We start from the raw sequence: 13549 nt of genomic DNA, 5'->3' as shown, positions 1-13549 counted from the left end.
ACGAAGCGCCGAAGCCACGGCAGAAGCTGCCACAAGGCGCCTGACCTCACCCTCTTTGGATAGCCTAATCCCCAGTTCCTGCTGCTGCTGAGCCTTGGCCTGGATCCCCGTCAGCGGAGGCCCCTCCAGCCAGGTGGCCACCAGTCCCGGGGGGGGGGGGGAAACGGATTGAAAAACAAAACCTCCTTTCCCCCCCCTCCCTTCTCCCCGCGCCCCTTTGGGGATTAGTAGCAAATCGATCCCGTTGGCTTCGTTTTCCGTTCCTATTCTGCGTGCTGTAATTGAGTGGGTTGTCATGACACCTTTGCTTTTGGAGAGGGGGTGGCAGTGGCAGAAGGAAAAGGTATCTCCTCTCCCTCTCCTCGCAGCCAGAAACGCTTTTCCTCCCGTCTTGATCAAAGGCAGAGGAGCCCCTGAAAATTTGGGATGGTTCGGACGCAGCTCTCGGTGGTGTCTGTAGCTTGTTCGCGCCGGCCGATGCAGGGAACGTCTGCCTCCTCTCCTTACTAAGGCTCCTGTGTCTTGGGAAACAGTTCAACTGGTGCAGCGGGTGAGGGGACAGCTGCGTCGGTTCAGTTTCCGGCCGTTGTGCCGCTGTGAAAGGCACAGGCCGCTCTGTTCGGAAAGGAGCTGTAAAGATGTTCGTGGCCATGCTGGCCGGGGATGATGGGGTTTGCACTCCAACACGTCTGGAGTGCACCAGGATGGGGGAAGGCTGGAATTTACCATACTGAAAGCATCTGAGTGCTCTGAAGTGGTTCACTGAACTCTGCCCAGGGCCCAATGGAATTATCCTGGAGCGAGTTAATTCTGGGTTCTCATTAAGCTCATCCTGGTGTGGATGGGGGCGGGTTGAGAATGGCCCATTTGTGAAGCCGTTAGTCTCTGGGAGGGAAAAGACTTATGCGTGGCCTGTTCGGGGTGGGCTTTTGCCTTTGCCAGTGAACCCCCTTCAAAAATCCAAATCCTTTCGGTGGTGCTTAATGCCAAGTTGGTAAACGCACGACAACCCTCAGACGTTTTGGGCCCTGCCTAGGGACAGTTTCACCTTCTTTGACTCGGGTCAGAGGTTTTAATCCTGTTTGGTTGTGCTCTTTTATTTGTATTAATGGGTGCTGTGTCGTCATTCACTTTCCATGCCCCCCTCCTCCACTTTAGCCTTGGCAAAGGAAAGGAAGATGTAAACGGAGCAGACAAAAATACGCCCAGCATGTTCTGGCTGGCCTGGTTTAGTGCTGGAGCTGTGAGCCAAGAGCCGGGCAGGCCCCTTCCTACATCTGGAAGGAGAAGCTGGCGTGGCCTCGAAGGAGCCCTTTTGGGGTGCCCTCTATGAGTCTGGGTGCCCAGCGTCTTCTCACCAAGTGTCCTCTGCTCCTTCCCACCCCTTTCCAGGCAGGGACGCAGCGAGAAGCCCAGAAGGCTGCAGATGCCCAGCGCGTCCTAGCCTCCGTGCAGTCAGAAGTGCAAAGCCTCGAGGGCCAACTGGAGGCCGTGCGCCGAGAGAGGGACAACCTGAAGATGGAGATGAGCTTGGTTCAGGTAACGCGGTTGGGGGCCTTTCTCCGTTGGATGCTGGTTTTGGGGTGAGGGAAGGGTAGTGCGGATGATCGGGGGGTCTGGAAACAAAGCCCTATGCGGAGCGACAGAAAGCACTGGGCCTGTTTAGCCTGGAGAAGAGAAGATTGAGGGGACACATGAGAGCACTCTTCAAGTACGTGAAAGGTCGTCACACAGAGGAAGGCCAGGATCCCTTCTCGATCCTCCCAGAGTGCAGGACACGGACTAATGGGCTCAAGTGACAGGAAGCCAGATTCCAGCTGGATATCAGGAAAAACTTCCTGACTGTTAGAGCAGTATGACAGTGGAACCCATGACCTAGGGAGGTTGTGGGCTCTCCCACACTAGAGGCCTTCAAGAGGCAGCTGGACAACCATCTCTCAGGGATGCTTTAAGGTGGATTCCTGCATTGAGCAAGGGGGGTTGGACTTGATGGCCTTGGAGGCCCCTTCTAACTCTTTTGTGATTCTAATAAAAGTTGTGATTGTTTCACCATCCCCAGTGTACGGTAAGGAAGAAGGCATTCGGATTGCGCAACTTCTCCCTATGCTGCAGACCCATGGTTGGGGGGCAGGGGAGGGGAAGACCCTCACCAGAAACACTGTTTTCCACTGTAATTGTTAAAGGCACCGTCGTCCCGTCCTGAATGGAGCCCAGTGACCTGGGGTGGAGCATCTTCCTCTTTAATTCAAGGACCTAAAGCTTTGAACTTGGCATGTGTGAACACCTTGAGGGCTAGGAGCATGCTGGGTCCTAAATACACCGCTAGAAGCTTGAAGTGAGCGTACTTTTCTCCCCACCCCCACCCCCACCCCGCTCCCCTTCTCTTCCTAGGCCCGTTACGAAGCGCAGAAGGTAAAGCTGGAGTCGGAATTGAAGGTGGCATTAGAGCAGCGGGTGACGGAGCGCCTGGCTGAGGTTCACGAGGACAGCTTGCGCCAGATGAGTGCCATGAGGGAGCAGCACAGGTGCGAGAGGTTCTGCCTCTGGCCGTGGGGCGGCCCTCATCTTGAGATGCCACCCCTCAGTAGTGAGCCGTGCTTCCTGGCGCTGCCCACTTTATTCTGTGGTTCCCCACTCACCCACTTCTCTGTTTCCGCTTAGCTGCTTTGACCGTGATCCCTGCCTGTCTTTTTTGTTTTTATTGGGTAAGGCATCCTTTTCCTCCCACTCTGGCTTCTGAGTTTTTATTAGGAATTTATAGCACATATGTGGGGGCTTTCCTGCCATCGTAAGCACCAGAAACCTGCTTATTCCTTTTTGAAAAGCCCGGGTTCTCTCAGTAGCACGGTTTCTCTCTCGTGCGTGCATGCTGAAACATGAAATACACATAGCCACGAGCGTGTATTTTCTGCACTTTTGTTTCCAGTCTTCTTCCCTTACCGTCATTCCTGTGGCTTATATTGGATGCAGCTGCAAGATAGCAGAAACAAACGGTACGGCAAAATTGAGGGCGAGGTAGGGTCTCCGGGGATAAAAGGCTTCCCCTCGTATGGTTTTCTTCTAGTACGTATGATTAGAACATGAGAATGTCAGAAGAGCCCTGATGCTGGATCAGGCCAAGGGTCCATCTAGTCCATTGGATCATGACGATTCGCTTCGGACTGATTCGGACCTGTTTTGATTCACTTCGGATCTGTTTCAAAGCCCTCCGAATCACCCTGATTCGCTTCGGATTCAGGATCCAGATCCGAAGCGGCCCACAGCCCTAAATTAAACTATCTTAAATATTTGCCAGTCGCTTGGGTTGGACGTTCTGTTTTTAGGTTCCCTTTTCTAGATACTTGAGGGGAAAACCCAAACAGATTTTGAAGGTTCAAGCCACCCTCGTCTTTCTAAACCTTGAGCGGCCACTTTTCTATTGCCAAATTGGCACACTTTTTAGTTGACACCTGACAGGAAAATTGAGCGCTAGATCCAAGATGGCTCCTCTCACGGTAATTCCTCCCTTCCTACTTAAACCTGGTGAAAACGTCTGGTGAACCATATTGGGATACACAAGAGCAGCCTTGTTCAACCTGGGGCCCTCCAGTCATTTTGGACTTCAGCTCCCATCAGCCTCAGCCGGCACAGCCAATTGTCAGCAGTCCTGGGAATTGTGGTTCAGAACCTCCGAAGGGCACTACGTTAGCCAAAGACTAAACTGGATCTTTGCTTTTGGACAATCTGTGGGTTTTTTTTCCTCTTTTGCCAGGAAGCAGCTGCTGGAGCTTAGCAGCCACCACGAGAAAGAGCTGGCCGGCCAGCTAGCCCAGTTCAAATCTGACTTGGCCGAGAGGGAGGAGAGACAGCGGCACCTCACTGAGGACTGTGAGCGCAGGTACCAACCTTGAAGGGGCAGCGGCTCCTGGTGTGGATTGAGTCAGAGGCGGCGGAGAGACAGCCGGAGGGGAAAGGAAGGCTCTGTATTTATGGGCTGATTATATTTGATACCACCCAATAGTAGGGTGACCATAGGGAAAGGAGGACCGGGCTCCTGTATCTTTAACAGTTGTTTTGAAAAGGGAATTTCAGCAGGTGTCATTAGTACATGTTTAGCCTGGAGAAGAGAAGATTGAGGGGAGACATGATAACACTCTTCAAATACTTCAAAGGTTGTCACACAGAGGAGGGCCAGGATCTCTTCTCAATCCTCCCCGAGTGCAGGACACGGAATAACGGGCTCAAGTTAAAGGAAGCCAGATTCCAGCTGGACATCAGGAAAAACTTCCTGACTGTTAGAGCAGTACGACAATGGAACCCATGACCTAGGGAGTTGTGGGCTCTCCCACACTAGAGGCCTTCAAGGGGCAGCTGGACAACCATCTGTCAGGGATGCTTTAGGGTGGATTCCTGCATTGAGCAGGGGGTTGGACTTGATGGCCTTGTAGGCCCCTTCCAACTCTGCTATTCTATGATTCTATGCATGCAGCACCTGGTGAAATTCCCTCTTCCTCACACCAGTTAAAGCTGCACGTGCCCTGCCCTCTTTTAAATCTGGTCACTCTAGTATAGCTCCTGCAGCGTTAATTGTTGTGATGAAGAGGGAATTTCACCAGGTGCGACATGCATACCAATGACACCTGCTGAAATTCCCTTTTCTATGCAACTGTTAAAGACACAGGAGCCCAGTCCTCCTTTCCATAGGGTCAGCCTACCCAATAGCCGAAGCTCTCTGGGCGGTCCACAGAAATCGAAACCGCAAAACGCAGCGTGAAATACAACAGTAAACCGCCCAGAGAGCTTCGGCTATTGGGCGGTATAGAAATGCAACAAATAAATAAAAGTGTAAAACGGCAGTATAAAATGAAAACAAAAGCCAAAATAAAGCCAAGCAGGGATGCAGAGATCTAAAATAACAGCGAGCTGCTTGAAGTCGTTGAAAGGGAAGGATCTTTTCTAAAAAACAAAATGGTGGTGTGGGAAGGAAATAAACGTTTGATTTTACTTGGGTGTTTTTAGTGATTCTGGACAGTTTTACGTGTACCTTGGTGTTTTGCGTCAGCCGCTTTCGGGGGACCCTTCTGGATCAAAATTTCTTTCTGGACCAGGGGTCGGCGGGCGTGTGTGTGTGATGCATCAGAGAGCACCTCTCCCTCTGCTGCCGCGCCCCCTCGCACTGCCCCTCCCCCTCCACTAGCCGGCTGCTTGTCCTCCTTTTCCATTGCTTCCGTGCTGGGGCTGGCAGGGGAGCGGCGCGTATTTATGTCTCCGTGTGGGGCCATCCCAGGCTTCCTGGCTCCTGCCACCCCTCCTGTCTGACGTCCACGGTGCCTTTTTTCTTAACCCCGATCCAGGATCGCCAAGCAGCAGGAAGAAATGCAAGAGCTGCAGGCCAGGTATCGGCGGCTGGAGGCCCAGCGAGCCGAGATGGTGATCCAGTTCCAGGCCATGATGCAGGCGCACTGGAACGAGGCCCTCCGCCTCTTCGCCGGCAGCAGCGCCTCCCCCCAGCTCAGCACCAAGGCTCAGGAGCAAGTGAGTGCCTGGTGCCCTTGCCGCCTGGTCTTCCTCTCCCGGTGCTCCTCTAAACCTGACAAGGGGCTGGAGTGCTTTGGGGATTGCTGGTGCAGCATAATAGCTTGAGAGCTATTAAACGTTCTGGGTTTAAATCTTTCCTGTTTCTTCAGATCGCTACGTGCTCTCCCGCCCATCTGGAATATGGACGGCCTAGTACCCAAGATCAATGTTGTAAACTCTTAAGTATTATCTTACCTTCCAGGAGATCCATTGTAAAACTCAGTGGACTGTAAAACTGTGCAGAACCGCCTTCCCCAACCTGGTATCTTCCAGATACGTAGGACTTCTTGAATCATGGGTTGCTGTTGAATTGTGGGTCGTCGTAACGTGTGAACCCTGCGCTGTCATTTAATTCTGGGCTGTTAAGCATGGACAACCCAGAATTCACAACCCACCAACAAATTAAGAGTTCTCTTCCTGGGTTGTTCATGGTTAACAAACCATAGTTAAACCACAGCACAAGGTTCGCACATATCGACAACCTGTGATTCGACGACTACCCATGATTCGACAAGTCCAACACATCTGTAAGTGCAGAGTTTGCACATAATAACAACAACCCACAATTCAATGGCAACGTATATTCAACCCGTACTCTGGGCTGTTGTCACCTGCAAACCAGGTCTATGTGTTGCTTATAGAGCCGGGGTCGGGGGGCTTCCTTTGTCCCACTCCCCTAGGATGCTCCCTCTGACCCGGACCCCGCCTCCGACCCGGAGTCTCTGCAGCCCTCGGAATCTCTGAAGAAGGCTCAGAAGGTGGAATCTCTTGGGAGCGTCCAGGGTGCCGGAGACTACGAGGGACCTGCATGGACCCAGGCCGCGGCCTTCCGGCCTCTTGCTCAGCGCAACACCTTGCAGGGGCCGTGCAAAGGGTTTGAAAAGCCTCTGCAGGACCCTTACCGGCACTTCCTTCCCCTGCTGCCTGACATGGGGCGCGTGTCCTCCGAATTCAGCCGTGTTCTCAACTACAGCCTCCTCAGCCAGCAGGGTTTCCAGCAGCTGGAGCCTCAAGCGGACACCACTGCGGCTGGTTCAGGTGTGTGCGCGTGTGTCTGCCTGCCATGTGGGTTCCCTCCTCTCCTCTCCTCTCCTCTCCTAGAAAACACAGGAAACGGTTAACAGCATTTCGGAACGAAAACGGTTCATTATATTTCAGGGAGGGGAGGGAGAAGCCGCAGTCTTATAAACGCAGGCGAAGGGCTGGCACGCTCGTCAGCTGGCCGGCCAGGTATTGCCAGTTGACCTATCGCTAGCTGGCCATCAAGTGTTTCATAGCTCAAGTGGCAACCTCGCGTGTTAACGTCATTATGGCCAAGGCGCAGGGCTCCTTTCATTCCGAGGGCCGGATTCCATTTGGAAGCAGCTCTCCGGGGTCGTCGTCCCCCCCCCCCCCGGCATTCCAGGGGTGGGCGGAGCCAAAAGCAAAAGGGGGCGGGGCCAAAAACACCAGCTCATTTTAGCTTGAAGTTCTTCTCGCCAGGAACAAAAGCTTTAGAAGAGTCATATTAATCTTTTAGAAAGCTGGGGTGGTGGAAACTGCACCACCAAAGGATCAGATATTTAAACCTGGTCCTCCTCCATTTCTCTCCGCCCCCCCCCATCTCTCCCCCTGCCCCCTTTTTAGGCCTGACTTTCCACCCCGACAACCTTGCAGAGCACCCGTTCACGGACGAGGCAGATGAGGCCGCCGCTGAGGGGGCGGGCAATGAGGGGGAGACCCTCCCACGTTACACCTTGGAGAGCGAAGCGCAGCAGCCCCAGGCGGACTTAAATTACTACATGCGCCTGGTATGTGTCGTCATGCGCCGCCCCTTTTCCTAGCCTGCAGGCGGGTCTCTGTGTGTGCATTTGTGTGTGCGAGGGGTGGGTGCGCGTTACCTTCCTCACAGAGGCTACGGAATGGGATGGAAACAGCGATGGGATGGGAAGTCGTCGCTTTGCCCGTTGAACGGATTGTAGTGCTCACGTAGGTGTTTTTTTTTTTATCCAGCTCTTTAGCCCAACAAAGGTCAGTAAAAAGAGAGTTCCTGCCAAGGGCCTTGCAGCCTAAATGACATGGCACGCAAGGGAAGAGGGATGGGGAGGGAGGAGGAAAAAAATGCAACCTCAGTCCTTATGAGGACCAGCTGGGGTGCAAACAGCTCAGCTAGCCAGACGGACTGGCTGCTGCTAAGTGACAGCCTGGGAGAGCCAAAGGAAGCTGGTCTCCCAACACGGGCGATGGAGTAGCCCTGGTTTTTTTCTCTCCTTTTGCTCTGACATTGATGGGCTCTGTGGATGATCCTGGTGATAGAACAGCCTTCCTCAACCTGGGGCGCGCCAGATGTGTTGGACCACATCTCCCAGAATGCCCCAGCCAGCTGGGGCATTCTGGGAGTTGTGGTCCAACACATCTGGAGCGCCCCAGGTTGAGGAAGGCTGTGATAGAGGGTAGCGTCCCTATGGGTGCTAGTATCCTGGTGACTTGGTAGTCTGTGGGGCCCAGGAGCAAGCCCACAGTAAATGCAATGCATGGCTTAGGGTGCAATCCAATGCATGTTTAGACAGAAAAATGGCCTCCAGCTCCCAGCAGTATGCTGGGAGCTGGAACACTTTTTTTTCTGTCTAAACATGCATAGGATTGTAGGACCTTTTCTGTCTAAACATGCATAAGATCGTAGGACTTTCTAAATACACATTTTAAAAAAAAAATGCTTCGGAATCCACATATTCTTCCCTCATCATCTGTGGTTCTTTATAGTATAGCAGCCTTTTAAAGTATTTCACAGATAATTCAAAAGAATGTAAGTATAGGTTTTGACATGTTTGTGTTAAATTCTGATTTTGTATTAAACCAGGTTCCTTTCCAAAAAGAAACACTTAGTATATAATTGGTTTTTTAAAAATTTTTACAACCCCACACCCCACTTTATAAACTGGAACCCTTCAGCGTTTATTCACCCTGGATTCTCGGCTGTTTGTTATATCTTCCGCCCAATCCTCTTAGGAGAGAAACCCCAGAATCTCTGCTGTTCCTCTTTATTGATGTGGGTAGTACAGGAACTGCTGCCAGATATTGAAGTCTGGGGGTAAGAGGGATGCTTGCAGGCTGTACATCTAACTCCTGTCCGCCTGTGGCTCGTAGCTTTGGGACCGCTCTGACAGCTGTGTTCAGGAGCAGGAAAAGGTTTCCACGGACAGCCCGCCGCACGCCACCAACCAGACGCAGCTTGGTAAGAAGCATCCTGACCCCCTTCTCTTGCCTGTCCTCTCATAGTGGCTCCTGGCTGCCCCCCACCCTCCACCCCCACTTGCTATGCAGGGTGGTGGTGGGTCTAGGGCAGCCTTCCTCAACCTGGGGCGCTCCAGATGTGTTGGACTGCATCTCCCAGAATGCCCCAGCCAGCTGGCTGGGGCATTCTGGGAGTTGTAGTCCAACACATCTGGAGCGCCCCAGGTTGAGGAAGGCTGGTCTAGGGCCTTGTATGTGCCTTTCTGTATAGATTTAGTTCTGGACATGTTTAGAACTGTGCAGATGTGCAGTTAGGCCATTTTAGACCCTGGATTTAATGGTCTTTGGTGGTCATTGATGGGAGGGAGCAGGTACCTTTTGATAGCCCAGCGTATTACTTCTTCTTCTTCATCATCTTCACCATATATTTATTTCTTATCTGACTCTCCCTTTGGATCAAAGCAGGGAACAACATTAGTATAATACAGTATGAATCAGGTACGTAAAATTAATTAAAAGAGCATATACAATCAGGCCGCCCACAACGGTGCTGGTTTTAACCTATAAAGCCCTACATGGCTTGGGACCGCAATACCTGACGGAACGCCTCTCCCGACATGGACCTACCCGTACCCTGCGCTCAGCATTTAAGGTCCTCCTTTGAGTGCCTACTCCGAGGGAAGCTCGGAGGATGGCAACAAGAGAGAGGGCCTTCTCAGTGGTGGCCCCCCGACTGTGGAATGATCTCCCTGATGAGGCTCGCCTGGCACCAACACTGTTCTCTTTCAGGTGCCAGGTCAAGACTTTCCTCTTCTCCCAGGCATTTAACAGCATTTAACAACGCTAAGTTTGTTTTCTAACGGACCCCAGAATTGTTGTTGTTTAAATGGATGCTGCTGTTTTTATACTGTTGTTTTTATGTCTCGGATGGTTTTTAAATTTTGTATACTTTTTAATGTTTACTGTTTTTAGCTTTTGCGAACTGCCCAGAAAGCTTCGGCTGTGGGGCGGTATAGAAATGTAATAAATAAATAAATAAAATAAACGTTCCGCATTTCCTGCCTTCCTTCCCAGGCACGTCCTACCACGAACGGTCCACCGCGCTCTGGGATCCGGTGCAGCCGCCCATCAACACCATTCGCATCCAACCGCCCAGCAACTCCGCCGTCCACAAAACCAAAGTCCCCTTGCCCAGAGTTGGGTCGGCCTACTCGAACCCGGAAGCCACAAGCCCCCCCCGGCAGAACCCCGGTGTGTGGCGACCCCACGAGCGGCAGCTCAAGGCCTCTAGCGCAAGCTGTGTCGGCTCGGTTTGAGTCCCGCCTCACCCGTTTCTCTGTCTTTTCCTCCACAGCCCACGAGGGGGGAATCCTGTCCCCCAAGCAGGTGGCTGAAGTTTCGCGCCTCCTGAAGCAATACCAGGCCAGAGGGAGGCCTGTGCCTTCAACTGAGGAACTGTACACATATTTACGTGGCATAGGCCAGAACGGGTAAAGCGGACGTGTGGGGATTCCCCGGGTGACATGTTGCCGTGGGGCAAGAGAAAGAGACAGATCTGGGCTTTTTGAAGGGGAGCAGTGCCTAGAGATAAGGGAGCAGGGTTTTTTGGGTATGTGTGTGTGGCGCAGAGCGTTAAAGCAGCAGTTTCTGCAGCCGAAACTCTCCCCACGGCCTGAGTTCGATGCCAGCGGAAGCTGGTTTCAGGCAGCCGGCTCGGGTCGACTCAGCCTTCCATCCTCCCGAGGTTGGTAAAATGGGTACCCAGTTAGCTGGGGGAAAGGCAATAACGGCCGGGGAAGGCAACGGCAAACCACCCCGCTATAAGGCCTGCCAAGAAAACGTCAGTGAAAGCTGGCGTCCCTGCAAGAGTCAGTAATGACTCAGTGCTTGCACGAGAGGAGGTGTGTGTCAGGACTCCTGGCTTCCATCCGACAGCGGCATTCCCATCTTCCTTTTGGGACTTTTACCTTCAGGCTAGAAACAAAAGGCGACGGAAATCCGCAAGCCCGCCGGAACCTCGACCCCCGATTGACGGAAGCAACGAGGAAAGAGGTGGGTGGTGGGTCATCCTGCTGGGTGGGGGGAGAAACGCTGGAGAGGACGGGTCTCGTCCTTTCTGGGGCAAAATGCTGGGAGCTGGAAGACTTTTTTTCTGTCTAAACATGCATAGGATTGTAGGACCTTTTCTGTCTAAACATGCATAGGATTGTAGGACTTTCTCTCTAAATACGCATTTTTTTAAAAAATGCTTAATCGGAATCCAGATATTCTTCCCCCATCATCTGTGGCTCTTTATAGTATAGCAGCCTTTTAAAGTGTTCGACAGATAATTCAAAAGACTGTTAGCATAGGTAACAAGACCATAACCTGCAGGTGGGGCCTTTATGGGGTTAGGATTTGGGAAATGGGGGCCAGTCAAAAATGACTGTCCTTCGTTTGCCCCTTCTCTGACTCCCTCCTCAGGTGGCCCCGACCCGCCGCATGGGCACTTCGGGGTTTGGACGTGAGAAGCCCCATGCCCCAGCCAAAGCCGGGAAGAAACCAACGGGCGTGCCGGCCTCTAACCCTCGCAGCAGCCGAGGAGGAGGTGTGTGGAGATGATGACCTCTTTGGAGCTGGGACCCTTCCCTCCTTCCCTCCTTCCCCCCTTCCCCCAATTAGCTTCTTCTGAGCAGCGGTTTCCTCTGGCCTTCTGGCTGCCGGCCCGTGAGCCGCTCACAGGGATGGAAGCACCTCCTTCACCTCCAGTTCCGCCTCAACCGTTTCCTTCAATGCGGAGTTCCAAAATGTCGCCTTTTCCAGAAAGGAAGGACTGAGAATGTGCAGGCAGGGCGTTTTTGCTTTTGCTTTGACACTTGGCTTAAATCCTGCAGTGTCAAAACTTGGCGTGACAAGAACCGCGGCTTTTCTTTAAAAAATCCTAACGAAAAGAGGGTCAGCGAAGACCCCGGCTGGACCCAGCGCTCTGAGACGTCCATGGCGTCGCCCCCCCCTTCTGCGTTTGGCCGTTCCATTCAGTGGACAAAGCCTTGAATCTAGGACAGCCTCTTTGCCTGTCAAATAGCTCGGCTGCGAGTGACATGTGCCAGAGTATTTTCGACGGAGGGGGGGCCGTGGGACACCTCCCGTTCTCTTGCCAAAACCTGCTGTGCCTCCCCCCGCCCCCAAAATCCTCTGCATCCTGGTGTTTGTGAGTGCTTCATTCCGGGTGTGCTGTTTTAGACACACCGAGATTTGCTGTACAAGTTTGCTCTTCTTTGCACAGTTACTTATATTTTTGTATCATCACCATTATTATTATTACTATTTTCTAAATAAATGAATGTTGAGTTATTTTTAAGCGGCGGTTTTGCCCTGCCTCTGCTCGATGGACCTCTCTCTTCCCTTTGCTCTCTGCTTTGTTCGCTGCCATCCTTGAAACATGTAAAAGTCTCTCCCCCTCCCTCTGTTCTTCCGTTGTGTTGATGCCCCTCTGCAATACCTCTTGAGGGAAACTGACCTGTCAAAGGTGTGGTCTTAAAGTAAAGGACCACCACCCCCTCCCTTCCCATGGGCACAGTTCCAGTTGAGATCCTGCAAGTTTCTTCCCCCAAGTAATGGGGTATGAATCCTGGGAGACCTAAAGATGAAGATGCATCTTGTTTGCTCAGTTCATAGAATCATAGAATAGCAGAGTTGGAAGGGGCCTACAAGGCCATCGAGTCCACCCCCCTGCTCAATGCAGAAATCCACCCTAAAGCATCCCTGACAGAGGGTTGTCCAGCTGCCTCTTGAAAGCCTGTAGTGTGGGAGAGCCCACCACCTCCCTAGGTCACTGATTCCATTGTTGTACTGCTCTAACGGTCAGGAAGTTTTTCCGGATGTCCAGGTGGAATCTGGCTTCCTTTAACTTGAGCCCGTTATTCTGTGTCCTGCACTCTGGGAGGATAGAGAAGAGATCCTGGCCCTCCTCTGTGTGACAACCTTTCAAGTATTTGAAGTGTGCTATCATGTCTCCCCTCCATCCTCTTCTCCAGGCTAAATGTGCCCAGTTGTTTCAGTCTCTCCTCATAGGACTTTGTTTCCAGACCCCTGATCATCCTGGTTGCCCTCCTCTGAACATGCTCCAGCTTGTCTGCGTCCTTGAATTGTGGAGCCCAGAACTGGACACAATACTCTAGATGAGGCCTAACCAGGGCCGAATAGAGAGGAACCAGGACCTCACGTGATTTGGAAGCGATACTTCTATTAATGCAGCCCAAAATAGCATTGGCCTTTCTTGCAGCCATATCGCACTGTTGGCTCATATTCAGCTTGCGATCTACAACAATTCCAAGATCCTTCTCGTTTGTAGTATTGCTGAGCCAAGTATTTGAGCCAAGCTCTTTGAGAAATTCAGGCCTCAGTCGTTGTGGAATATACACACACATACACGCACGCGCACACACACACACACACTCCAGCAGGTTACTTATTTTCCACACTTGTGCTTCGTTCCTCACACCCTTCACCTTGGTAAAAGATTGCCCCCACCAGTACACTGAGAGTATGCTGCTGTCATGGTCCTGCATGCCCCCTCCAAATAAAAGCCTCCCCCCTCACCCAGTCTCCCTATGAACAAGCGTGCACAACTCTTAGAAGGGTGTCCAATTTTGCCAGGGTAAAATACGCACTTTCCTCCAGACAGGGCACTTGAAGTGGAAGAAGTCTTTATTGCAACAATCCGCATTTCCTTGAACAACACGCCTGGCCCTCCCTAGAAGATGTGTGCCAGGTGCCTGGCGATGGGTTTCCCGGAGGT

At 52.2% G+C, this 13549-nt stretch overlaps 1 protein-coding gene across 1 annotated transcript in view; it reads left to right on the top strand.

The window, feature by feature from the left end:
• Positions 1-12051, top strand: part of CNTROB (centrobin, centriole duplication and spindle assembly protein) — a 31430-nt gene extending 19379 nt beyond the window's left edge. Inside the window, exons 10-20 of the mRNA XM_063137389.1 lie at positions 1393-1539; positions 2392-2525; positions 3752-3877; positions 5334-5514; positions 6237-6594; positions 7183-7346; positions 8683-8770; positions 9844-10020; positions 10124-10259; positions 10743-10821; positions 11233-12051. Coding sequence (XP_062993459.1) covers positions 1393-1539; positions 2392-2525; positions 3752-3877; positions 5334-5514; positions 6237-6594; positions 7183-7346; positions 8683-8770; positions 9844-10020; positions 10124-10259; positions 10743-10821; positions 11233-11370 — 1728 coding nt within the window. The 3' untranslated portion in view covers positions 11371-12051. The remainder of the gene's footprint in view (positions 1-1392; positions 1540-2391; positions 2526-3751; positions 3878-5333; positions 5515-6236; positions 6595-7182; positions 7347-8682; positions 8771-9843; positions 10021-10123; positions 10260-10742; positions 10822-11232) is intronic.
• Positions 12052-13549: the final 1498 nt, after the last annotated feature.

Source organism: Elgaria multicarinata, chromosome 11 (genome assembly GCF_023053635.1).
Source record: "Elgaria multicarinata webbii isolate HBS135686 ecotype San Diego chromosome 11, rElgMul1.1.pri, whole genome shotgun sequence".
Lineage (NCBI taxonomy): Eukaryota > Metazoa > Chordata > Lepidosauria > Squamata > Anguidae > Elgaria > Elgaria multicarinata.
The sequence above is the reverse complement of the archived record's forward strand: the minus strand, read 5'-3'. Positions and strand labels throughout refer to the sequence as shown.